At 39.9% G+C, this 25,282-nt stretch overlaps 1 protein-coding gene across 1 annotated transcript in view; it reads right to left on the bottom strand.

Moving 5' to 3' along the window:
• The window catches only part of LOC306855380 (voltage-dependent L-type calcium channel subunit alpha-1D-like), a 113,892-nt gene that overhangs the window by 6,468 nt on the left and 82,142 nt on the right, over nucleotides 1-25,282 (bottom strand). The window contains exons 33-48 of the mRNA XM_079394052.1: nucleotides 19,456-19,488; nucleotides 18,496-18,624; nucleotides 17,214-17,279; nucleotides 16,368-16,459; nucleotides 11,359-11,518; nucleotides 10,719-10,846; nucleotides 10,153-10,249; nucleotides 9,958-10,060; nucleotides 9,726-9,827; nucleotides 7,123-7,256; nucleotides 6,015-6,131; nucleotides 4,643-5,031; nucleotides 2,449-2,475; nucleotides 1,190-1,315; nucleotides 955-1,094; nucleotides 765-871 (exon numbers count right to left, since the gene is read on the bottom strand). Coding sequence (XP_079250178.1) covers nucleotides 765-871; nucleotides 955-1,094; nucleotides 1,190-1,315; nucleotides 2,449-2,475; nucleotides 4,643-5,031; nucleotides 6,015-6,131; nucleotides 7,123-7,256; nucleotides 9,726-9,827; nucleotides 9,958-10,060; nucleotides 10,153-10,249; nucleotides 10,719-10,846; nucleotides 11,359-11,518; nucleotides 16,368-16,459; nucleotides 17,214-17,279; nucleotides 18,496-18,624; nucleotides 19,456-19,488 — 1,950 coding nt within the window. The remainder of the gene's footprint in view (nucleotides 1-764; nucleotides 872-954; nucleotides 1,095-1,189; nucleotides 1,316-2,448; nucleotides 2,476-4,642; nucleotides 5,032-6,014; nucleotides 6,132-7,122; nucleotides 7,257-9,725; nucleotides 9,828-9,957; nucleotides 10,061-10,152; nucleotides 10,250-10,718; nucleotides 10,847-11,358; nucleotides 11,519-16,367; nucleotides 16,460-17,213; nucleotides 17,280-18,495; nucleotides 18,625-19,455; nucleotides 19,489-25,282) is intronic.

Here is a 25,282-nt window from a genome sequence, read left to right as displayed (position 1 = left end):
TATGCTGGAATATAGGGTTGTAATAAAACTGATTATTTCATTAGTTGATGCCAAAATCTATTTCTTGTATGCTAATTTATACTCTTGTTTATTTATAGCTATAAGTATTATCTGTAAATATTAAAACTAAAAAATTTAATTAAAATACTGTCACGAAAAGTTTTCTAAACGAAGTAAACAGGATTAAATAAATTATTCAAGATGCACTTTAATGCACGGCTGCCTGTTGATTATCCCTTACACACACACACACACACACACACACACACGTTGGTTTTTGTGGTTTATGGGGACTCTCCATAGGCGTAATGGTTTTTATACTGAAAAAACTGTGTGTGCTATTGCCCTACACCAAGCCTACACCTAAACTTAGCCCTCACAGGAGACTTTGTGCATTTTTATATTTTCAAAAAAATGTTTTTTAAGCCTTTTGAATTACGGGGACATAGGCGGTGTCCTCATAAACCACCTTCATATTGTAATACCTCTGTCATACCCATGTCATTATACAAATTTGTGTCCTCATAAACCACATAAACATGCACACACACACACACACACACACATACATATATATATATATATAAATAATAATAATTATTGTTGAATATAAATAGTTTATACATTGATATATATGGAATTAATTTTAATACCATTTTAATAAATATGGTTTATTATTATCTAGAATATTACCATATTCAGCCTTTACATAATAATGTCATTTACTCCATGTCACAGAACAATAGTGTCGTATTTAATGTTACCTGGTGTTGCATGAGATGTAATGGAAGAGCGGTGCGCTGGTGAGGAAGATCGTCTTGACTGCTCTGTCTGCGCAGACACTCAAAATTAAATGACGGTCTCCGATTACCTATAAACGAGAGCGATTAATATTTTCCATCACTGATGCGGAACCATTAAGCAGAGGGCCAAGTAAGGAACCCCAAGACTTGCCTTGCGGTGTTGGAGGAAGCAGTCTTCTCTTTGGTGACCTACGTGAATCATGATAAAGGGGCTGCTCGTCATCCTCATAGTAACTGTCAGGATGATGGTAACCCCGTGGCGTCTCGTATTCCTGGTCACTGTTGGGATACCTGCACAAGGACGTGTAATACAGTAAATACCCTCGGATGAACTTCTTTAAATGTGATTTATTTGAAATGGGCCGTGCAGCAGTTGCAAGTTTTACCTGTCACCCGACAGCATGCCGTCATCTTCGTAAAACTCCTCTCCGCTGTAGTACTCTCCAGAGTAACGATCTTCTTCATACTCCTCTTCGCGGCATATAGTGGGTCTTCTGTCACTGCCCTGTGACCTGCGTGAAGGTCAAGAGGTCAGTGAGAGGCCGGTTAGATTGCGGTCAACGAGTCAGTGAATAACCATGCACTACCATGCAGACGTACGGCTCCAGACTGCAGTGACGGGGTTAGACCTCATTTGAAAACAAGCAAAATCTTATCAAGAAAGCTGCCAGCAGTGTCATAACCCTTCTAGCTTTTGCATATAGTCTTTAGTAACAAGCTGTACAGTCTTAAGAAATCTAGTCTCAGCTCAGAGACATTCTACTTGAAGTTTTCAGTGCACCGAGTCTAGATGTCTTCAGTGACTGTGAAGCATAGACCTTAGAGTGAATACTCTACATTTTACTGACATAAAAATGAAGCTGTGAAAGAAGTACAATCTGGTCAATATATTACACTGTGTTAAAGATTTGCTAACTAAAAGTGCTACTAAAAGTGGGACATATTCTTCCATTAATTTGAATATGTCTAAATAAATAAGATGTTGAGCAAACTATACTTCTATGACTCACAGCCATGCTTTTGTACAAGAAAGATAAGGCATCTAGACAGACGTACAGCCCCACTGGCCAATTAAATAAGACATCTCAACATCCTTGCAGAGGTGAACTTAAAGGACAACTCTTGTTTTAGAAAAATAAACCATATAATTATTTAACTATAAATAAACATTGTGTTTAAGCGTTATTTGCATTTCTATGAAGTATTAATCTGATGAGTCATCCTTTAAAGGCAAGCATTTCATTTTGTTAGCACCGGTTATCCAGCAGACACATGCAACGAGCCCCTCCTCTTTCCCTTCATCACCCAATCACAACACACAGAGACTCAAAGACGCATCCTGATTTGTTAATGCTTTACTAGATGTTCCTATCAACTTGTTCCAGCTTTGTAGAAAGTCTGTGTGTGTGTGTGTGTGTGTGTGTGTGTGTGTATAAAGCCCTGTCCCAAATAGCACTCTCAGTCCTTCAAGAGCACCAGTCTCGCAAACATGTAAAATCAACTAAAAGGACCATATGGGACAGGGCAGAGGTGGAAATCCCAACGCTGTTATTCACTGAACATAGTTCTGCTTATCATTCACTGTCTGTTTCTCTACAAGCATTAGTACCTGTTATGTGAACATGTAATACCTAATTTAACATACCTAATGTACGTCTCATAGTAGCGCCTTCTGTTCCAGAAAGCAGAGAGATGGTTAAGAGAAAGCATTTCGGTTAGGAAGGAAAGAGAGAAAGGTGGAGAAAAGCAGAGGAATAGGATAAAGGAATGGATGCACACATATATCATACAGTATATACATGATATATACAGCATTTTCATATATGTGAGGCTGTTTTCACACTTGGTTCGATTGCTTTGTCTAAACTCGAGTTGAAAAACATGTCCTCCGTCCCTCACATATGATTTTACTTTGCATTATGTGGTTTGACTAGCTAAATAAGCACCAAAAAGGTGGTAATTTTGGCTTCACTTTTTGAAATTAGTAGAAACTGATTATCGAAGGTCTGAACGTTTGATTCATTTTGATGAATAAAAATTTGGACCATATTTTTCTTGTAAATGTTTTACAACATAATTCTATTTCCTCTAATCTATCAAGGTGTGAATTATACACATATTGTCTAACGTTCGCTAAATTTTGCTCAGATGACCATATCAACCCTCATTAATCTTTTCTGGTTTCTAAAGCCCTTCACCCAGAAATGGCCTCATTACAGTGATGAGGCAGTAAAGTAAGACTGTATCTTGGCGTCCAATATCAAGGTTGGCAAACATCTCAAATGGACTTGGGTCTGCACCAAATGTGCTAGAGTAAAGCAACACACTCATTGAAATTACGTTTTGGCAAATTAGTGGTAAATTCATCTTAATATGTATGATTTCATTTGTACATTGTACAGTCTGCTTAAGCCTCATTGACGGTTAGCTTTAGGAGTGGTGTTAGGTGTGAACCTTCATACAAACTTTTACTCTAAAAAAATCTGAAATTTCCATACAAAACATTGTGTATGAATTCAAACGAAGTCAGCACCTCGTGAAATAGTTACGTTTACTCATGAGATCGGGTTTGTGAAAACACCTTGAAGAAAACATGGTCAGATAATGGACCAGTGTAGGTCAGAGGAGGACAGTGGGTGGGACAAGAGCCAGGTGGTTTGATTCAAAGGTGGATAAATGCTAAAACGTAAAATAATTTAATTTAATCTAAAGGTATGGTCACTTTAGGCAAATTTCGGCCAAATTTTGAGGGCAAAAAGATCAGTTGTCTATTGTTAATAATATTGTGATGAATGGATCCCAGTTCACACAGAAGTCACTTTAAAACAAAGGCGATTTCTGTTGCAAATTTTTTGGGACCTGATGCAAAAACTGCATGGGGAAATTTCACTCACACCCATTCCAATAGAAATGAATGAATGAATGATGCATTTATATAGCGCTTTTATTGTGTATTGCCATACACCCAAAGCGCTTTACAATCTCACTGGTGGGGGTCTCTCCTCAACCACCACCAGTGTGCAGCATCCACTTGGATGATGTGACGTCAGCCACAGTACAATGGCGCTAGTACACACCAGCTACTGGTGGAGAGGAGAGAGTGATAGAGCCAATCAAGTGGATGGGGATTACTAGGAGGCCATGATTGATAAGGGCCAGTGGAGGTAATTTGGCCAGGACACCGGGGTTACACCCCTACTCTTTAAGAGAAGTGCCATGGGATTTTTAGTGACTACAGAGAGTCAGGACCTCGGTTTAACGTCTCATCTGAAAGACGGTGCTTTTTACAGTATAGTGTCCCCGTCACTATACTGGGGCGTTAGGACCCACACAGACCACAGGGTGAGCACCCCCTGCAGGCCTCACTAACACCTCTTCCAACAGCAACCTAGTTTTCCCAGGAGGTCTCCCATCCAGGTACTGACCAGGCTCAACCCTGCTTAGCTTCCGTGTGCAACCTGTCTTGGGCTACAAGGTGATATGGCTGTGGCAATGACTGGATTTCGCCCGTGAAAATTTGGCAAACAATGGTAATGGTAAGCTGATGATAATGCTGATGAATAATCATCTAAAAGCATAAATGTAAATGAATGCAGAGTTTAAAAAGCCACTTTCTTCATCAATCTACTAAAGAAGTCAATTACTTAAGACCTTGAATAACACCCTTCCTAAAGCAATTCCAGTCAATCCGAATAGATTTAAGGAATTGGTTTAAGAAGTCAGTGACATACATGAGATTACAATATAATCTACTAGCACTGACAAATCATTGAATACATACAAATAAATATTCCAAAATAGTAAAATCAAGATGTTGGATGAACAAAACAAGCATTCACCTTTGTCCATGTGGGTTCCTGGGCTTGTCGTATTCTCCGTAGTATGATCCCGGGTAACCATTAGCGGGCATGTGTTCATAGTAACGATTGTGTCCTCCGTTGGGTAAGCTGGACACATTGGCGTTGTTGAGGTTGATGTTGGTAGACTTGGGAGACTTGTTGTGGGAGTTGTGATGATGATGATGATGGTGGTGGTGGTGGCGATGACGGTTTTGCTGCGCCATGGCATTGGCGCGGCCCAGACGCCCCACAGGCTGTTCCATGTGGGCGTAATGTGGAGGCGGCTGCACCTGCAGGGGGCGCTGTGTAGCGTTTGTCTGGTGGCCGGAGCTCCTCCGGGGGTCTCCATTTATGTGATTGATGTGGTTGCCAAAGAGTCCTCCATTTCGCTGAGAAGATATACTTGTATTTGTAAGTTTACAGAAATACGCAATGGACTTTTGTCAGGGTTGACGCCATATTTACGTTTTCGGAAATGAAATGAAAACGTAAGAACAATAACTAAAAATATAACTATAAAGAACTACATCCACACCAAAGACGATAATGTTCTGTTTATTTTACTTGCGCATTGCAATTTTGTCACCTGCCGCCTGAATGCGGATTTGGAGTGGATTCTGATTGGCTGTCAATGTTTTAGTTGTTCATCAGCTGGAATAAAAATAGTTCTAAAAGTGATCCCAACAATATCATTCCTCAGTGTTGTTGTTATTGTTATAGCCATGATGTGGACTTCACTATTTTTATTGAAATGGAACAATTGTTATTGTTGTAGTTACCCTCGTTGGTGTGAACGGCCCTTAATGAATAGATGTACAGGCTGCAATTGTAACATCGTCCTTTCGCTGATGCAATAAACTAAAAAATTTCCTTTTGCGGTCAAAAAAAAATGTATCCCACACAACCTTTGCAAAAATGAAATATGGCGTCTCTGACCAATTATCCAATGCCAAGTCAATTTGATTGCCATTTTTAATGATCTCATGGGAAAAAGAAGTTGGAAAGGAGGTAAAATGGCGTATGGTGTGAGTGAATTTCATGAACTGATTAATCTGAACTGAATTTGAAATCAAGAGAAATGCTGAAAAACTGAATTAGATATGCTATGGCTAACGTTATTACTACAAACCTGCCATACAAATATACCTATTGTATAATCTTCAATAAAATCAACCTTTTAGATTGTCAACTTGGCAACTTAATCTAGGTGTGTATGACCTCCAGGGATGGCAAACAATTCATCGTAATTCCCTTAAGGAATCGTTACTATTAAAAACAACTGTTTTCAATTGTACCAGGCAGTTAAAGAGAGACAATAAGGTACAGATCGATTTTATAAGGAAAAAGTGGTCATAGAAGGTGAATAGTTTACCCTATAAATTTCTTCGTCCTCCTCTGGTATAAAGTCTACTAGCTCATCATCCTGCAGGTCACATGATATCGCACGGCGGATTTCTGGCCCAATGTCATGCAGCGTACGAAGGCCAGCCTGAAACCGTGACGACAAGATAGCTAAGGACCCGCTCTTGAATGGAAAGCCCTTGAACAGCAGCGACATGTTGTAAACGGAGACCCTCACACACACACATGCCACCAGGGGGCAGTTTACCAGACACACCGACACACAAGCTTGACGAAGACAGTTCCAGACAGGACAAATTCATGAGATGACAACAAATCACAGTAGACAAAGAGGAAAAACACACAAAAACGTTCCTGTAATTGTACACTACAACCAATACACTTTAACTAAGATGCTAGCCTTTACTGTGACTTTCTAAAAAAATACTATATTAGCCACATGTGCTATTTAGAAACATTAACTTTTTGTGTATAATATTTCAAAAGTGAAAAACACTTCTATGGTTAACTAATCACACTAAAAACCTCTAAACAAGGATTATGTTAGCAGAGAAATCAAACACATTAGTAGTAGTGTTTGATTTATGAGGATGGAGACCAACAAAATAATACATGAATTATAACTCTGAAGTGATGGTAAACGAATACAAACACTTCAAACTACATGAATAACAGACAGAAATACATTTACAGATCACCATTATCACATTGAGGGATCCATATTCAAGCTAAAACAGCATTAGCGCATCCAGAAACAGAGAGATACAGTTGAGGTAAAGAAGGTCTCATGCAAAGGAAATACAGTTTGTCTTCTTTTTTTGACTATTCAGGGTGTTTACACTGACATGGATTTGCTTTTGACTAACATATAACATTGGAGCTTATTCTGGCATAAAAAAAGCACTTTTTTGATCAAAATGTAAAGTCAGACAACAAATCTCTTGGGGAACCTTAATATTTAATTCTGTTCAATTAAAAAATAAAGAACAACAATTTGTGCCAACAATACAATAATTCAATTTCTGTCAGTGTCAACAGTGCATAACCAACAACATTATGACCATAAAAGAACATACAACTTATTAACTCTAAAGAATCTATCTCCAAGTTCTGCTTACCTGCAGGGCGACGGCGGTGTTGTTCTGTGCTGGGTGAACGCCCACCAGGCCTTCTTCTTTGCGTTTCTTGAATTTCCTAAAGTAGTCCTGTATCAGGAAAGTGGCATAGAACTTCCCCACCGTTACCTCATCATCTGAGTGAACAGACCACACACACGGCTTCGCTGTCAGCAAGTAGTTTCAACGCACGCATACACACCTCTGCGGTGACGCACGGTGAGAGACAGAAACTGACGCAATGAGATGCTTTATGTTATTCTAACTATGTACTACTAAAACAGCTTTGTGAATCAAATGTTAATAACCCATTTAGAATGATCTGGATTTCTACATAAATGGCTTGTAAAATAGGACCTGTGTCTACATAATAAACACAGATGGTCTTAATTAACAAACACCACATACATGAGCAAAATATGCTGTACATCACAAGACACCGATACATTTTGTTGTTTTAGTGCCCTTGAACATATATACAGTACTCTACACTAGGCTGTATTTATTTTATAAACGCAGTAAAAACAGCAATATTGTGAAATATTATTACTGTTTAAAATAACTTATTAAATATATTTTAAAATGTAATTAATTCACATGATGCCAAGCTGAATTTTCAGCATCACTACTCCAGTCTTCAGTGTCACATGATCCTTCAGAAATCATTATTATATGCTGATTTACTGCACAAAAACATTGCTATTATCAATGTTGAATCATTTGAATGAATCTATGCTAAATAAAAGTAGAGTAACACTATTTCGATAGTCCACTTTAGACATTCCACTAACAGTAAGTAACTTTGAAACTACATGTCAACTAGCAGTCATTAGAGTATTAGTAGACTGTCTGCTTAATATCTTCTAAAGCTTTATTTTGATGGGTCCACAACATACAACATACTGAGTATGAGAAACTTTGCAAGTGTATGTCAACTTATTCTACTAACCCTAAACCTACCCTATTGAGAGTTAGTAGACATGTAGTTGCAAATTAATAAGAATTAGTTGACATGTAGTTACAAAGTTACTTATAGTTAGTAGAATGTCTAAAGTGGACTATCGAAATAAAGTGTAACCAAAAGTCGTAATAAAAATATTTTAAAAAAAGTATTTTGCATATAAATAATGCTAAATTACATACATATATAAAATACAAAACTTGTGCTGTTTTTCTACCTAGCCATTCATGATAGAAATATAGATAATTACAATTAATAGTTGTTAGGTTTACAAATTTTATTCACAATGCTATTGTAAAAGTAATTCAATTCAACTAGATCTAAGACAAATTACAATAATAAGTGGAAAATTCAACTTAAGCTGCTAGTTGTGTTTGGGAACACAGTAGCTGGATTCTAGCTGGTTTAAACCAGTAATTTGCCGGTTATTAGTTGGTAGACCACCTTGGACCAGCAACAAACCAGCTACCAGCTAGTCAAACAGCTAATGACCAGCTAGAAACTAGCTATCTTGTTCCAAAATATAGCTACCAGCTTAATGTAAATGTTAGTGGTAGAATATTTCAAATTCACGGTTTGGCACCCATCTAGTTTGAGTCACGAGACATGTGTAAACATATTAGTATTAGCATGTTAGCATTAGCATAGCAACTAAGGGGAGGGCAGGGGTTTGAAAAAAAAAACTGCATCAGCTAAGCCATCTAACTTCAGTAAAATCTAGTCCTAAATGTGTTTAAGTTCTACTGGAAGCATGCAAGCAAGCAGCACTGAGCAATATGTATTAGCATATTAGCGTTGCATTTCTGTGGGTGTAGTTGAGCATGTCTAATATTCTGTTTTTGGATATGCATTTCAATCATCTGTGTAAACAGTATAAAGTGTATATCTGCATGTTGTGTACTGTATGTGTAATTGTGTGTGTGAGAATCATTCTGAAGCAGGGGTCTGTGTCACTTTTTTTAAACAAGCACGTTGGGGACACATCAGGAAAGAAGAGGCAACATTAGTTCCATGCCACCACCCTAAAACAGAATTGCTTCAGAATATTCTGAAGATTTGAACTTTTACATGAACAGAAAGACATAATGAGGAACGGAAGCTGCGGAAAAGCTCAAGCAGATACAGGAGAGAGCGACAGCGTAGAAATGAGAGAGAAACAGAGAGAAAGAGACATATTTTTAAAAGGACACAGCATGCCCGAGTTGCCATGCAAGCCCAAAGCTCAACACACACACACACCTTCTCCAAATCCTCCAACCATATACTCACACACACACACACACACACACACATCATTGAGGTTCCAGTGTGGACGCAGTGTGGTACCGAGCAGGACAGGAGAGCATTCGCAACACATACGGAACAGAACAAACAACGCAGAGACCCGACCAGGAGAATCTAAGAGTACAATAGCAGGAAAAAGCTAGTGCAACAGTGTGTGTGTGTGTGTGTGTGTGTGTGTGCGCATGATACAACTGTACAGTATGTGTGTGTATACGCTACATTTGGGAAACTGAAGTGTGTTCAAAAATTATATTTTTGATCTTTATCTAAATGGCATTTAGATCGAATGGGATTTAGGTGTGAGTTGACATGTTGTGCGTATTCTCATTAGTGGCGACAAACTCTGAGCTTTATAACTGACCACCAGCAGGGGGCACCACTTGATCCAGAAGTTTCATGCTTGTTCTCTTCCAGATCTTCTTAATCACAGCTCGGAGCTCTTCATTCGCCTGCTCTAGGTTACCTGGGTCAAAACACACACCATGTTATCAACACAATGCAGTTTCTATTCACTACTGTCAACTAGGACTGAAAAAAAGGCAAATTTTCTATATTTTGATGGCTACTTGTAGTTCTGAAAAGAATGCACATACCTTCTGTTTTGATCTTCAGTGCGGTTCTCACAAGAGCAAAAAGTGTAGCATTAAACATGACAGTGCCATCACTGTTCAGAGGCATGTTCATAGCCACCAACCTCTGGAATAGAGAGACACAACAACAGAGAGTGAGAAGGTGGCTCGAGTGTGTTTGCTAATGTTCAAACACATTTTTTTATAAATGTGTCTTACCTTGCAGGCGACTCTATGAGGACAGAGTTTCCCAAAGCCAAGAGGAGGCTGAATACGGCGCAACAACGTCACTACATCAAGATGTTTTATTCTGCCTCTGAAATAAAATAAGAGAGAGAAATTCTCCATTTACTCTTCATCTCATTGATATCCTGGACAAGCAACTGCCATATTGAGAATTGAGCAGAATTGAATTTGTTTAATAATTGACAAATTTTGCAATATTGACAGTTATTGAACTGAATCAACATTTTACTGATTCAAACTGAATAATGACACCATTTTTTTCTGCTTACAGCTTATATGAACTTTACACCGCTATTGAACTGAAGTGAACCAAAGCTGAACTAACTTGAGCTGAATAATGGCACAACTGTTGTTTTTTAGAGCCGTTTTGCAGCAAAATTTGAATTCGTCTCATATCTGAAGAGGTGTGCATCACTGATTCTGTTATTTTCCTGTTTATTACTGCTTTTTCACTATTTATAAGCTGCTTTGTAACAATCTGTATTTTATAAAGTGCAATAGAAATAAAGGTGACTTGACAAACATTTTCACATCCTTACTTGGCCTCTGGATCATACTCTGACCAAATCCTCTTAAATTCATCAAGATGATGTGGCCCCAGGATCGACCAATCACGGGTCAAATAGTCAAAGTTGTCCATGATGACAGCCACAAACAGGTTAATGATCTAAAACAAGACATTATTTAATTTGATTCACATGTGAAGAGTTCAAATGCAAAAGCCTCTGCGTGCCATCTGAAATCTTAATATAAAATGAGCATTTTTATCAGGCTGCTATGTTTAGGTTCAGTAATTTTACTCTAATGGCAATGTATAAGTCCTATACTATAAAATTAAGGTGAAATAACTGAACATAAGTATAGGAAAATGCTCATTTTAGAAGAAAATTTCAGACGGTATTTGGAGGCTTTTGCATCTGAACTCTTCATGTACAACTTTTGAGAACAACCTTATTGATCATTTAAAAAATAACCCTAAAAAAACTAACAAAATAAAACCTTTTGGGATTCCTAAATGACAAAAGAGTTAAATAATGTCTTTAATAAATTCTTAAAATGCTAAATTCTAAATATTTTTGGAGGTTTAAAGTAATATTCTAAATAATAATATTATAAAAGGTAATTATAAAAATTAGAATAAATCAAAAGGAAGTCTCTATGTAGTTAATGTGTATGTACCAGGAAGGCGCAGAGCATGTAGAAGGTGATGAAGTAGATGATGGCAAAGTTGCTCCCGCAGGTCATCTCTTCTCCAGGATTATAATCAGACTCTGCGTCACACAGCTTCCCTGGCATGCATGCCAACATGATGTCCTGCCAAGCCTCACCTGTTGCACATCTACACCCAAGCAATAATTAATCTTAAATGTAATCCTATAAAGCAGACTATATCTTACGTTAAAGGGGTCATTGGATGCAAAATTCACTTTACAAGTTGTTTGAACATAAATGTGTTGGAAGTGTGTGTACACATCCATCCTATAATGATACAAATCCACCCAGTGTTTTTTTTTTTAAATCCCCTCTCTCAAATCAGGCTGTTCTGAGATTCCTGTCAGAATGACGTAGTTCTGCACAGACCACTCCCACGATAGTTGGTTGACAAGACCGTCTTACCTTAGACCCGCCCTAAATGAGCTGAGTGAACTGAGTGAGCTGTAAACAGTCCGACCGGCATTGTGTCGACTCCGGTGCAGGGGAAGACAAGATGTCTCAGATTATTGAGATATCTGTTAAAAGATGGACTAACGAAAGAGAGTGGGATCTACAAGCCTGTTTCGACCTCACTGATTGAACTGTTCTTGAAGCCGCTGCCACCGATCTGGACGAGCTCACAGAGACTGTAACATCATATATCAGTTTCTGTGAGGATATGTGCATTCTTAACAGGACTCATCTAATCTACAACAATGACAAACCATGGTTCACTGCAAAACTCAGACAGCTCCGTCAGGCCAAAGAAGATGTTTACAGAAAGGGGGATAAAGTCTTGTACAAACAGGCCAAATACACACTGGAAAAGGAGATCAGAGTGGCAAAGAGGAATTATTCTGACAAGCTCAGGAACAAATTATCTTCCAGTGATCCTGCTTCAGTGTGGATAGGAATGAAGGATATCACCAGTTACAAGTCACCATCCCCCAGCACTCTGGAGAATCAACACCTGGCAGACGACTTGAACGAGTTCTATTGTTGTTATGAATGATCACCCCACACCCGTCCTGAACACCTCTCCACACAACCATTCACACCTCCAGCAACCCCTCTCTCCCCCACACCTACGATTCAAATCAGCGAAGATGTGTGCCAGGTCTTCAGGAAGAACAAAAGAAGGAAAGTACCAGGCCCAGAGGGTGCGTCACCAGCCTGCCTAAAAACCTGTGCTGATCAGCTGGCCCCCATCTTCACACAAATCTTCAACAGATCACTGTAGCTGTGTGAAGTCCCCTTATGCTTCAAACGTTCCACCATCATCCCCGTCCCAAAGAAACCCAAAATTACTTAATGACTACAGACCTGTGGCCCTAACGTCTGTAGCCATTAAATCATTTGAAAGACTGGTTTTGGCTTATCTGAAGGACATCACTGGACCCTTACTGGACCCCCTGCAGTTTGCCTACAGAGCAAACAGGTCTGTGGATGATGCAGTCAACATGGGACTGCACTTCATCCTGCAGCATCTGGACAGACCAGGGACTTATGCGAGGATCCTGTTTGTGGACTTCAGTTCCGCTTTTAACACCATCATCACGGAAACCCTTCAAAATAAACTAACCCAGCTCTCCGTCCCCACCTCCGTCTGCCAGTGGATCAACAGCTTCCTGACAGACAGACAGCAGCTAGTAAAGCTTGATAAATTCACATCCAGCACTCGTACCATCAGCACTGGAGCTCCTCAGGGCTGCGTTCTCTCCCCACTGCTCTTCTCCCTCTACACCAACGACTGCACCTCTAAAGACCCCTCTGTCAAGCTCCTGAAGTTTGCAGACGACACCACACTGATCGTCCTCATCCAGGACGGTGACGAGTCTGCTTACAGACAGGAGGTTAAGGAGCTGGCTGTCTGGTGCAGTCTTAACAATCTGGAGCTTAACACGCTCAAAACTGAGGAGATTATAGTGGGCTTCAGGAGAAACCCCCCTGCTCTCCCCACACTCACCATCATGAACAGCACTGTGACTGCAGTGGAGTCATTTAGATTCCTGAGTACCACCATCTCCCAGGACCTGAAGTGGGATATTCACATAGACTCCATTGTCAGGAAGGCCCAGCAGAGGTTGTACTTTCTTCGCCAGCTGAGGAAGTTCAACCTGCCACAGGAGCTGCTGAAACAGTTCTACTCCGCCATCATTGAATCCATCCTCTGCACTTCTATAACTGTCTGGTTCAGCTCAGCAACCAAATCCTCAGCAACCAAGACCTCAGAAGACTACGGAGGGTAATCCGGACTGTTGAGCGAATCATTGGTACAACCCTCCCCACTCTCCAAGAGCTGTACTTATCCAGAGTGAGCAAAAGGGCTGGTAAAATCACTCTGGACGTGGAAACTACTGCCAAATGTGTCTCCATGGGTCCTGCATACTGTAGAGAGAGGCTACAGAATCCAGTTTGGTTCTCCTCTGCCTCGTTACAACAGGGTGAATACAGAGCAAGCTCTGGTAATGGAACGAGAACTAGAGTACTTTCTTGAGGAAGGAGGCCATCAAGGTGGTACCTTCCTCACGAAGGAGAGTCCGGGTTCTACAGCCGGTACTTCATAGTTCCAAAGAAGGATGGAGCGTGGCCATCCTTCCCACTCAAAGGAAGTCCCTGAGGTTTGCTTTTGGGGGCAAAGCTTACCAATATCGGGTTCTTCCCTTTGGCCTTGCACTCTCACCCTGCACTTTTACATCAACAATTGGTTTTAGCTCAATCGGAGCAACTGGCGATTCAACATCGAGATGTCGTTCTCGCGTACATGAAAGAGCTGGGGTTGAGACTGAACGCCAGGAAAAGTGTGCTTCTCTAGTACAGAGAACCACTTATCTAGGCATGGTGTGGGATTCGACCGCGATGCAGGCACGCATGTCCCCTGCTCGGATCGAGTCGATCCTCAAGTCAGTCAAGAGAGAGAGAGAAGGCCAGTCACTCACTGTAAAGCAGTTAAAATAAAAAACTGCTGGGTCTGATGGCAGCTGCGTCCAACGTGATACCTCTTGGCCTGCTGTACATGAGATCCCTACAGTGGTGGCTCAGAACCAAGGGGTTTTCCCCAAGGGGGAAACCCACTTCACATGATCAAGGTCACGCAACGATGCCTACGTGCCTTAGACATGTGGAGACGTCCTTGGTTCTTGTCTCAGGGCCCGGTGTTGGGAGCTCCTTGTCGCCGCGTAACGCTAGCGACGGACGCATCCCTCACCGGTTGGGGAGCGGTCATGGGTGGCCACACTGCCCGCGGTCTGGAGTGGTCGCCATCTCACATAGCACTTCAACTGCCTGGAGATGCTGGCCGTGTTTTAAGCACTGAAACACTTCTCCCAGACCTAAGAGGTCACCATGTGTTGGTGCGCAATGAGAGCAGACATCCTGTCGAGACAGGGGCCGAGGCTCGGGGAATGGACGCTTCACCCCCAGGTGGTGAAGCAGATATGGAAAGTGTTTGGCCAGGCACAGGTGGACCTCTTTGCAACTCAGGAGACATTGCAATGTCCCCTCTGGTTCTCTCTGACTCCTCCAGCTCCACTGGGACTGGATGCTATGGTGCAGACTTGGCCAAGGCTTCGTTTGTACGCTTTTTTCCCCGATTGCTCTGCTCCCGGGAGTTCTGGCGAGAGTGCGCCGGGACGAGGTCAGTCTACTACTGGTAGCACCATTCTGGCTGGGCTGAGTATGGTTCTCGGATCTGATTTCTATCTTCGACGGCTGTCCATGGGAGATTCCCGTCAGGAGGGATCTTCTCTCACAGGCAGGGGTCTTTCACCCCTGCCCGGAGTTATGGAAGCTGTGAGTGTAGCCTCTGAGGGGGCGCAGCTCATAGCTTCCGGTCTCTCAACCGAGGTTGCTGAGACCATCCTCCAATCCAGAGCTCCCTCTACGAGGAAACTGTACACCCTGAAGTGGAAGCTCTTCACTTCATGGTGCGGAGGTTGCCAGCTCGACCCAGCCAACTCCCCGATTGGTACAGTTCTGGAGTTTGTGCAGGCCTGTTCCTTCGCAGTGTTAACCCACTCCAGCCTGAGAGTCTACGTGGCGGCTTCCGGCCTACCGCGCCCTTCTCGGTGGCCTCTCAGTGGGTAGGCACCCCCTAGTACATGTTTCCTCCAGAGGCTGAGGCCTCCGGCCAGAGAGCCTATGCTATGTGGTTGCCATAGCCTCGAGTCCTCTGCTCTCCCCCTTCTTGGGGATCAAGACTCACTTCTCAGAAGTCGGCCTTTGGGACGCAGGCCCCGCCCACTATAGCCACTCGTGGCCCTTTTTTCTCTCGCTCTAGCTGTGCTCCTTCCACACTGGGCAGGGATTTGGAAGTCCGGCGGCGTGGGCATCTCGTTCCCATAGCGCTTCGACGCAGCTCGAGTTCCTTAAGGGGAACGTCTCAGGTTACGCATGTAACCATGGTTCCCCGAAGGGAACGAGACGCTGCGTCTCGGGGCCATACTTCCGGCATCCCTGCGAGCGGTTGCTTCATTTCCTGAAGCTGACGCCAGTTCCACCGCACATGCTTTTATGCTTCCTGGCCGATTACGTCACCTGCCCGTGACGTCTCGCCCACCCATTGGACAGATTACACATGTGATTCAGAGCGCGGTCACGCTGGAGAAGTTCCCTTAGCATTTCGACGCAGCGTCTCGTTCCCTTCGAGGAACCATGGTTACTTGCATAACCTGAGATGTTTTCCAGCATCCCTCCGCCACCCCTTCTCCGCACTTACAACTATTCCTGTCCTAACCTGAAGGGGGGGATACTCTGGGTTCAGGCCAAAATTCAGAGCTTGGAGCCCTCCCCTCGGACAGCACGCCAAATACGCATAAACTTTATTCTATTTATTATATGCAAGTATGAACTCGTGAAACACTCTTTTAAACACACAGATAAAGTGGTAGCATATAATGGGGAAAAGAATAAGAACCAAAGGAAAAAACATATTAATAAAGGTTTAAAACCCTGCCACTTTCAGCTTTAACATCCTCATTGTGCCATTCGCTGACCTGAAAAGCAGAAGCACAGCCTGAGGGAACGTCTGAAAGTTGTTGTTCCTGTTGATTTGTGTGTGGTCCACCATGGCAATTTTCCCAAACACCTGAAAGATGGTAAACCAAGTTGCACTGTGCTGTATTAAAAGGTCAAGGGGCAGATTTACTAAACAAGTAAAAATATCACATAATCCATATAAAGCGTCGATGGGAGGGGAAAATTCTGTGTGTGATTTACAAACAATGCGCACGTTGACTAACACAGACACAGCCAGTTCATTTCCATAATGACCGCAAATTAACGCCTGCCTTAAGCTTTTTTCTTATGCTTTTTTTGGGCGTTAAATAATGGCCGAATACCAGTAATTTGTAGAGCGTAAACGTTAGTAAATCACGTTGTGAGGTTCATTTTAATACTCTCCTCCCATAAATTTTGTGTCTGAAAGGGAACCTCCTACAAATGCATATTCAATAAGGTCAGGTGCAAAAATAACTGTCCACACCTTTTCAGCGCTAATTCTTCACTGCGTGTCTTTAGTAAATCCTGACAGTACTATTTTAACGCCAAAAGACGGTTTGTGCTGGTACAAGCTGTTAGTAAATCTGGCCCCAAGTGTGTATTTTTTGCACTGAATGTGGGTGATTTTCATTTTCGTCAAGATATCAGCTACGATTACAGTACTTAAATACTATTTAGCAAAATCGTCATTTTTAATTACAGATAAGACAACCATAAAAACAAAGCATACAAATGGCAATACAATAAAATAAATAACCCTAATAGATTTGCTATACATATCGTTTTCGAATTGCATTTTAATGATTTTTGGTGGCTGTGGTACAACTTATTATGAAACTAACCTGCATGCCAATGACAGCGTAGATGAAGAACAGCATGGCTATCAGCAAAGCGACATATGGCAGGGCCTGAGAAAAGAGCATAATATATATTAATATGTATGTGTGTGTGTATGTATATAACTATAACTATTATATAATATTTTTTATAAATCAGGGGTTCCCTGATCAGCTTGTTACCTAAATTCTGCAGGAAAGAGGACCTTGAGTTGAGAACCCCAGTTATTAATAGTAATATTTTAGCATTAAAGGGATAGTTCACCCAAAAATGACAATTCTGTCATTAATTACTAACCCTCATGTCGTTCCAAACCTGTAAGACCTTTGTTCATCTTCGGAACACAAATGAATATATTTTTGATATCTTCATAGACATAGACAGAAAAGATCCTTACACGATTAAGGCTCAGAAACATAGCAAGGAGATTGATCAAATAATCTATGTGACATCATCAGTGGTTCAACCGTAATTTTACAAAGCTACGAGAATAATTTTTGTGCGCGAAGAAAACAAAAATAACGACTTTATTCAACAATTCGTCTCCTCTGCGTCACCCTATAGAGCCATTTTGGAGTGCATCACATTCGTAACAACTTATACAACATATGTATGCAGATACGTTGTTTACGTTCAGATCAAAGTGTAAACAACGTAAACAGTGAATCAGCGTAGTGCTGTTGACACAGAACAGTATAAATTGTTTACGTATGTGATACTTTCCAAAATGGCGCTATAGGGTGACGCGGAGCAGACGAATTGTTAAATAAAGTTGTTATTTTTGTTTTCTTTGCGCACAAAAAGTATTCTCGTAGCTTTGTAAAATTACGGTTGAACCCCTGATGTCACATGGATTATTTTAACAATCTCCTTGGCACGTTTCTGATACTTGATCATGTAAGGATCCTTGCTGTCTATGGGAGGGTCAGAGAATCGGAATTCATCAAAAATATCTTAATTTGTCTTCCGAAGATGAATGAAGGTCTTACAGATTTGGAACGACATGAGGATTAATTGCATGAGGAGTAATTAATGACATAATTTAAATTTTTGAGTGAACTATCCCTTTAAGCTTCAAATTCCATTCTAAATAAAATAAAACATAAAATAATATAAAACTTGTTATGCTGGGTTCAATTAACCCCAAAATTAACTAATTACTCTGTAGCTAAACGATAACGGTCACCTTTTCTGATGCATACAGTAACTGCTTTATGATTAAAAAAAAACTAATGTAGAAAGTTTCAATAATATCTGGCATTTCATTAGGTTAGAATAACATCTGACCTGGAAGGACTTGATGAAGGTCCAGAGAAGGGTTCGAATGCCCTCCCCCCTGCTCAGCAGTTTGACCAATCGCATCACTCGAAAAAGACGGAAGAAGGTGATTGAAATGCGAGCGCTGTCCTCAGTGTTCTGTGGGGGTGGAGTTAGCATTAGTGAACCAATCAGGAGAAAGATATAACACAGGGCACCAGGCTGTATTATGGCAGTCTGACCAGCAGAGGGAACCACAATGTAGTTTCAAAGCATGTGGTGAGTTGATTCATTTGCAGCCAAATTTAAAAAATAATTATTCAAATTTTGAATTTAGAACTTAAGTGGTTTGTAAATAGTATTTAGACTGGTTTGACTGATCCATAAACACTACCAGAGACTCTGCGTTTCATGCTTATCCTAGAGAGAAAAGGAAGGGGGTAGAGGGGTGCATGCTGGGTGAAAAAAAAACAAACAAAAAAACCTTGCCATACTTGACTGCACGCATCAGCACAAGCATGGCACTCTTGACCCAGAGTTATTTCATGCCAACTTACAGTGGGCCCCCAAACCTCACAGGTGAAAGGTCAGTTTGAGGTCACAACCTTACCTGACCCGATCCGACCTAATCTGACCTGACTTCAGGGGCCACTTAACCATGCAGCAGTGTCAGCGCTACAAACGTGAGGGGCCGACGACCCCACCCACACACACACACACACTCACACAGTTCGTCACGTTTGGGTGACACTCCCCTAATTGACAAAATAGTCAAAGGATGTAAAAACCAAAGCAAAATCTTGACAAACAAAGCAAACAAAGAGAAACCAAATGTAAATATAAAGCCAAAACTCAACAAATTGAAGTCGGGGTGGGTTAAGATGACAGGTAACAATGTTTAATCAAGATTTCAGAACTCAAACGGAAACCTGAAAAAGAATGCAGACTGTAAAACTGGGCAAAAAGCCCAAGAGGGGCAGAATTTCTTACCCCCGACTCATCCACCTGAGGTGCCTCTGTGGGCTTTAAAAATCAAAGACCTGAATTAATCACTCACACATAACTTTTGCACAGCCACTTACGCTTTAAAACGCATTCACAACATACACAGGCACTCATAATATCACAAACTCTATAATAGCATTTCTAACCGACAGATATCAGAACAGCAAACCTGTTCAAACAACCTCAAGATTAGTCAATCTTCCATTCAAAACTGCTTATAAGGGCTGGAAAATGACCAGTGACCAGAGACAAACAGGACTAGACTCACATAAGGGGCTTATATAATACGAAGATCCATCATGTGACCTTATTTCTATCTTGTGGATTACATAAGCAGCTGCAGACAGCATCCGACGTACAGTACAGCGCACACAACACACATTAACAGGACAGTTTGGGACTAGTGCACACTTATGCAACTATTACAACTTTGTAAACAAGAGCGTATCCAAAAAAAACAAGCAACAGCTAAAGACAAGTATAACAAACCTACAATGCCATATCATGAAATTGACATTCTTCTACATTCATGTGCATTGACAAGATTGCACATGAATCTATATGTTTATAATATGTTTATATTCATTATAATATTTAGTGAATTAATCGTTTAGTGTGACACTAACAGTTAACTAGTAACCAATACCAAACATTGAAAATGTATAATAATTAACAATTTATGCACAGAACATGTTTATTAAATACCCTGTCATAATAGTTTCACTAGATAAATGTCCACCAATGTCCACTACTGATGTAATTTATTATTTGCTTAGTCAAACAGCTTTACATTTAGCATTATATGTTTTCACATGCACACAAAATAAACCCCATCCACACATTTGGTTTGGAGAACAGATCAGTTCTTGACTCTGAAAGAACAAAAAAACAAAAACCACATTCATCAACATTAAAGCACTCACACACACAGTGGGAAGAAAATTCAGCATATAATCAGAAAAAAAAGATGAATCCTTCATCTGTGCAGAAAGACTCCAGACAGACATGGCTTCAGTCACACAGCCTGGCATCCCTTGTCTATAGCTATTTACATTTGCATGAGAAGCAGAAATTATAAGATGCAGTTTCTGGCTGTAGCATTTATGGTGCATGCGTTAAGCAGTCAGGCATATGTGCACACGCTTACAAACATACAATGTCTTTCTCAAACGCACTCTCGTCATAAAAGCAACAGAAGACTTGAAGGAGCTCAGTGTTCCAGTAGCACCGCAGCATCTCCATGCATGTGCCCTGCAAAAGAGACACCACCCGAGGGCGCTCTAACACTCCAATGCAAGAAAGAAAGAAAGAAAGAAAGAAAGAAAGAAAGAAAGAAAGAAAGAAAGAAAGAAAGAAAGAAAGAAAGAAAGAAAGAAAGAAAGAAAGAAAGAAAGAAAGAAAGAAAGAAAGAAAGAAAGAAAGAAAGAAAGAAAGAAAGAAAGAAAGATGGTAGAAAAGATGAATGAAGAAAAGGAAATGGAATGAAATAATTCAGAGAAGGAAGGATGGAAGGAAGGAAAGCATAAACGAGGAAGGAAAGAAGGAAGGCAAAATGAGGCAAAACTAATACAGAACTACGAAAATATGGTGGAAAAGAAAAATGGAGGGAGAAAAAAGTAATGACAGAAGGAAAGCAGAAAGGCAAGAAAGCAGGGACAAAGAAAGAAAGAAAGAAAGGTAAAATGGTAGGAAACAATGAAATGGCAAAAAGAAAAAAATAAATGATGGAAGGAAATAAGAAAGATAGAAAGGAAGGAAAGAATTCAGAGAAGGATGAAGGAAGGAAGGAAAGTGAGAAATAAAGCAAGAAGAAAGAATGAAGGCAGAAATGAAATAAAGTAAAAAAAAAGAAGGGTAAAAAAAGAAGAGAGGAAGTAGAAAAAGAAAGCAGAAATTAAATAAGGAAAAATAAAGAAGGAAGGTAAGAAAAAGAAAGCAGTAAAGAAAGAATGAAGGCAGAGATGAAATAAAGTAAAAAAATGAAGGAAGAATGGAAGGAAGGAAGCAAGGAAGGAAGGGATGAATGGGGGAAGAAAGGAAGGAGGGAGGGAGGAGAGAAATAAAAAGAAGGGAAAACAAAGAAGGAAGGTAAGAAAAAGAAAGCAGGAAATAGAATGAAGGCAGAAATAAAATTTCATAGATTTCTAAAAAAAAAGAGAAGGAGAGCAGAAATTAAATAAGGAAAAATAAAATAAAAAAATGAGTAAGGAAGGGAGAGAAAAGAAATAAAAGATGGGAAAACAAAGAAGGAAAGAAGGAAGCAGGAACAGCAGGAAATAGAAGGAAAAAGACAGTAGGAAAAAGAATGAAGGCAGAAATGAAATTTCTGAAATATACAAAAAGAAGAAGAAAGGAAATAAGGAAGGAGGGAGGGAGGGAAGAAGAAAAAGGAAGAAGAAAAAAGGAAGGAAATTAAAAAAGGAAAAAAAGGAAGAAATGTAGGTATGTGAGAAAAGAAAAACAAGGAAATGATAAGGCAGAAATAAAAAAGTAAAGGAGGAAGGAAGGAAGTGAGCAGTAAGCAGTAATGGAAGTCATGCAGCCTGTCTGACGTCTACACACCTGCTCTACTCAAGCTCTCTCCTCTGAGGAAGACAGAACAGAGACACACGGTCACTCAGCAGACACACAGACTACAGAGAGAACACCGAACAGCCGTTCATAATGAGCCTGTGCTGCCTTCACATCTAATCGAGATTCTTCCTTTGTTAAACTGTTTTAATAATAATAATAATAGAACAATAATGTAACTTTTTATGCTCACACAGAATTCATTTTTGAATTATACTCCCAGAATCCAGACTACTGACAACGTGGGTGGTCACTGTTGAGCCCTGTGATTCTACATGTGTTGTTTCTTTCTCTGTATACTAGAATGATAGTGCTTTGTTTGCTAGTGATTGGACGCTCAGCTTTGATATCTTGATTTCTCGTTATTTAAATCAGCTCTGAGCTCCAGGGCCATTCTGTCTGGAGGGGAACAGGAGGAACTGAAAGAGAGGAAGTTTAAACTTCAAACGGACTACACCGCTTGGGCACTGACCGGAGGAGAATGGAGCGGGTGGCCGAGCGCCATCTGCAGAAAACGAAGCTAATGTTAGCAGCTACATATCCCAGCATGCAACAGGGGATGAGCAAACCAGTCACTCCAACCACTGCAAGATTGGGTGAAAGTCACACATACCCATGAGTGGGGAGTGATGAATATAGATACGAGCATGATAGATCCGACAACTAGACATAATATCTGCCGTCTTTGATCTAATGCTTTATATCTATAATTGCAATTTAACAAGCCTGAAAGCCACTAAAATCAATGTGATAAAATGAGCTTCACAAGGCTTTTAAAATTATGGAATAATTATTTGACAAATGAAGTAACATTTTAAGGGATAATTCACCATAAAATGACAATTCTGTCATTATTTGATCACCTCATTGTTTTGAAGAATTTCCTGTCCATCCTTTGCAAAATCATGAAACTGATTGATAAGGACTGGGACACTCCAAAATGACTAAAAAAGCGCCATAAATGTGTCCTAAAGCAGTCAACAGGCCTTCTTAACCATATAATAACTTTGTATAATAAACAGTGAATTTTAAGCTGTTATTCACTGAAAAACATGAATTCTTGGATTCATGTGAATTGAATCTTTTTTAATGAATCTAGTTCACAAAACCAGTCTGAATGATTCATTCACAAATCAGAGAGATCCAGTTCTCAACTCACTGACTAGAAGATCTAGTTGCAATGTTTAAGAAATAATTACCTACATTTAAATAAGATTCTCACCCAAAGCTAATATAATACGTCCAGAAAACTATAAAAAAAATAACCAATAATCATACAGAACACTTTTATGATATTTTTATGGAGCTTTTCCATTCATTTTCTGTCCATTGTAATTGTTTGGGAAAATAGGGACCAATACATTTTTCAAAATTTCAGAAGAAAAAAGGTTTAGAAAAACAGATGACTAAATGACGACAATTTTCATTTTTGGGTGACTATCCCTTTAAAATTCTTCTGAAACAGCTAGCTGATGGCAAGAATCTAGTTTAATAAATTTAACAGAAGACCTTGTGAAACCTCTTGATAATTTTATCACCACTTGAAAGCACGAAGACAGCGGGAAATAAAGATTTAGAGGAAAACACAGACAAAAAAAGAAACATATAAAGACGAGACAAGTCTCTTTCTCACACACACACACACACACACACACACACACACAAACATCCACAATCTCTCATTAATTCATAACACATGTCCACATTCAAACAATACAAGCACACCAAAGACTCCACAAACACACAATACAACACATCTAATGAAAATGGCCACAACACAACACCTACAGGGACATATACAATACACACATATATATACATTTATATATGGACGCTGGGACATGAAAAACACCAGAAAAATAGCACTGTAGCTCAGACAGCAGAGTGACAGCCGTGTGAATAATATACATGTGTGCGTATTCTAGGGATGTAACGATTACCGGTTTGACGATAAATCATGATAAAATTCCCCGCGGTTAGTATTACCGTTTCATATTTTAATTATCATTAAAACCGTATTCGATTACCGTGATTTAAACAACTCGCGATAAATAAATACTGTCCGGCATAAAGCAGTTTTCAGTAACAGTCTCACGTGCGCACAGCAGCACAGTAGTTTCGTTCTGAGTGAAAATAGGGCGGAAAAGCTGGGAGGTTTTAAAAGAGTGCTAAGGGAATTATACAAATTAATATATCAATGAATTAATTATATGAATGTACCTCTGAAGGTTCGGACTGTCTTCAGAAACGATTTGATGGCATTTTGTTCTCATCTTTGCTCCATGTAATACCTAAAGGAAGTGTTCGCGGAGTTCACAGGAATCAGCTGTAATTCAGCTTTTCCGTATAAAGCGCCACCTGCTGCCAGAGAGTGGATTTACAGACACTTATTTACATTCAGTCTGTGTGCAGTTTCTGTCTGGCCAAAAAATTGACCAAATTTGCATGACCTGCTGTAAATTTTAACCGGTTGATGAAAAACAAACTTATGTACATTTAAACAATTCAGATATGCTATATAGAATTATTTATGGAGCAGATAAAATACATATAATCATTTATTAATTATCATTTTAATTTAACCCTTTTCTTTAAAGGCTGAAATGTGTGGTCTACCTTTATGTTAAACTTTTTCAAAGCTTTATTTGAACATTTACATTATTTATTTGAACATGCTATTAAACTGGTGTCAGTCAAGTTGTCATTTAAAATCCAGACCTCATTGGTAATGTTATTGTTTTAGTGATTATGCAAACAAAAAGTCATTTTATTTGCTGTTTGTTGATTTTTAAGTATGAAACTTGGTGAAGTGATTTATGTTTCGGTACTTTTTGAACATCTCCAGCACATTTTAACAATACCGTGATAATACTGATAACCGTGATAATTTTGGTCACTATAATCGTGATGAGAAATTTTCATACCGTTACATCCCTAGCGTATTCCCTATGTTATATGTCTGAATCTGGACAGTATTTATGAGATACAGGATTTTAAGCAGCACCACCCAAGACATCACACACTGAAACTCAATCAAAGAACACCATCACTTCCCAGCACCACCTCTTCATGCCCAACATTAAATGTATTAAAAACATAAAAAAATAAATGTGTGTAATACATGTGACCCTGGACAACAAAACCAGTCATTAAAAGTGAGATTTATACATAAATAAGCTTTCCATTGATGTATGGTTTGTTAGGAGAGGACAATATTTGGCCGATACACAACTATTTGAAA

The sequence above is a fragment of the Barbus barbus genome (genome assembly GCF_936440315.1).
Source record: "Barbus barbus genome assembly, chromosome: 35".
Taxonomy (NCBI): Eukaryota; Metazoa; Chordata; class Actinopteri; order Cypriniformes; family Cyprinidae; genus Barbus; species Barbus barbus.
Note: the sequence above shows the minus strand (reverse complement) of the source record. Positions and strands in the feature narration are given on the sequence as shown.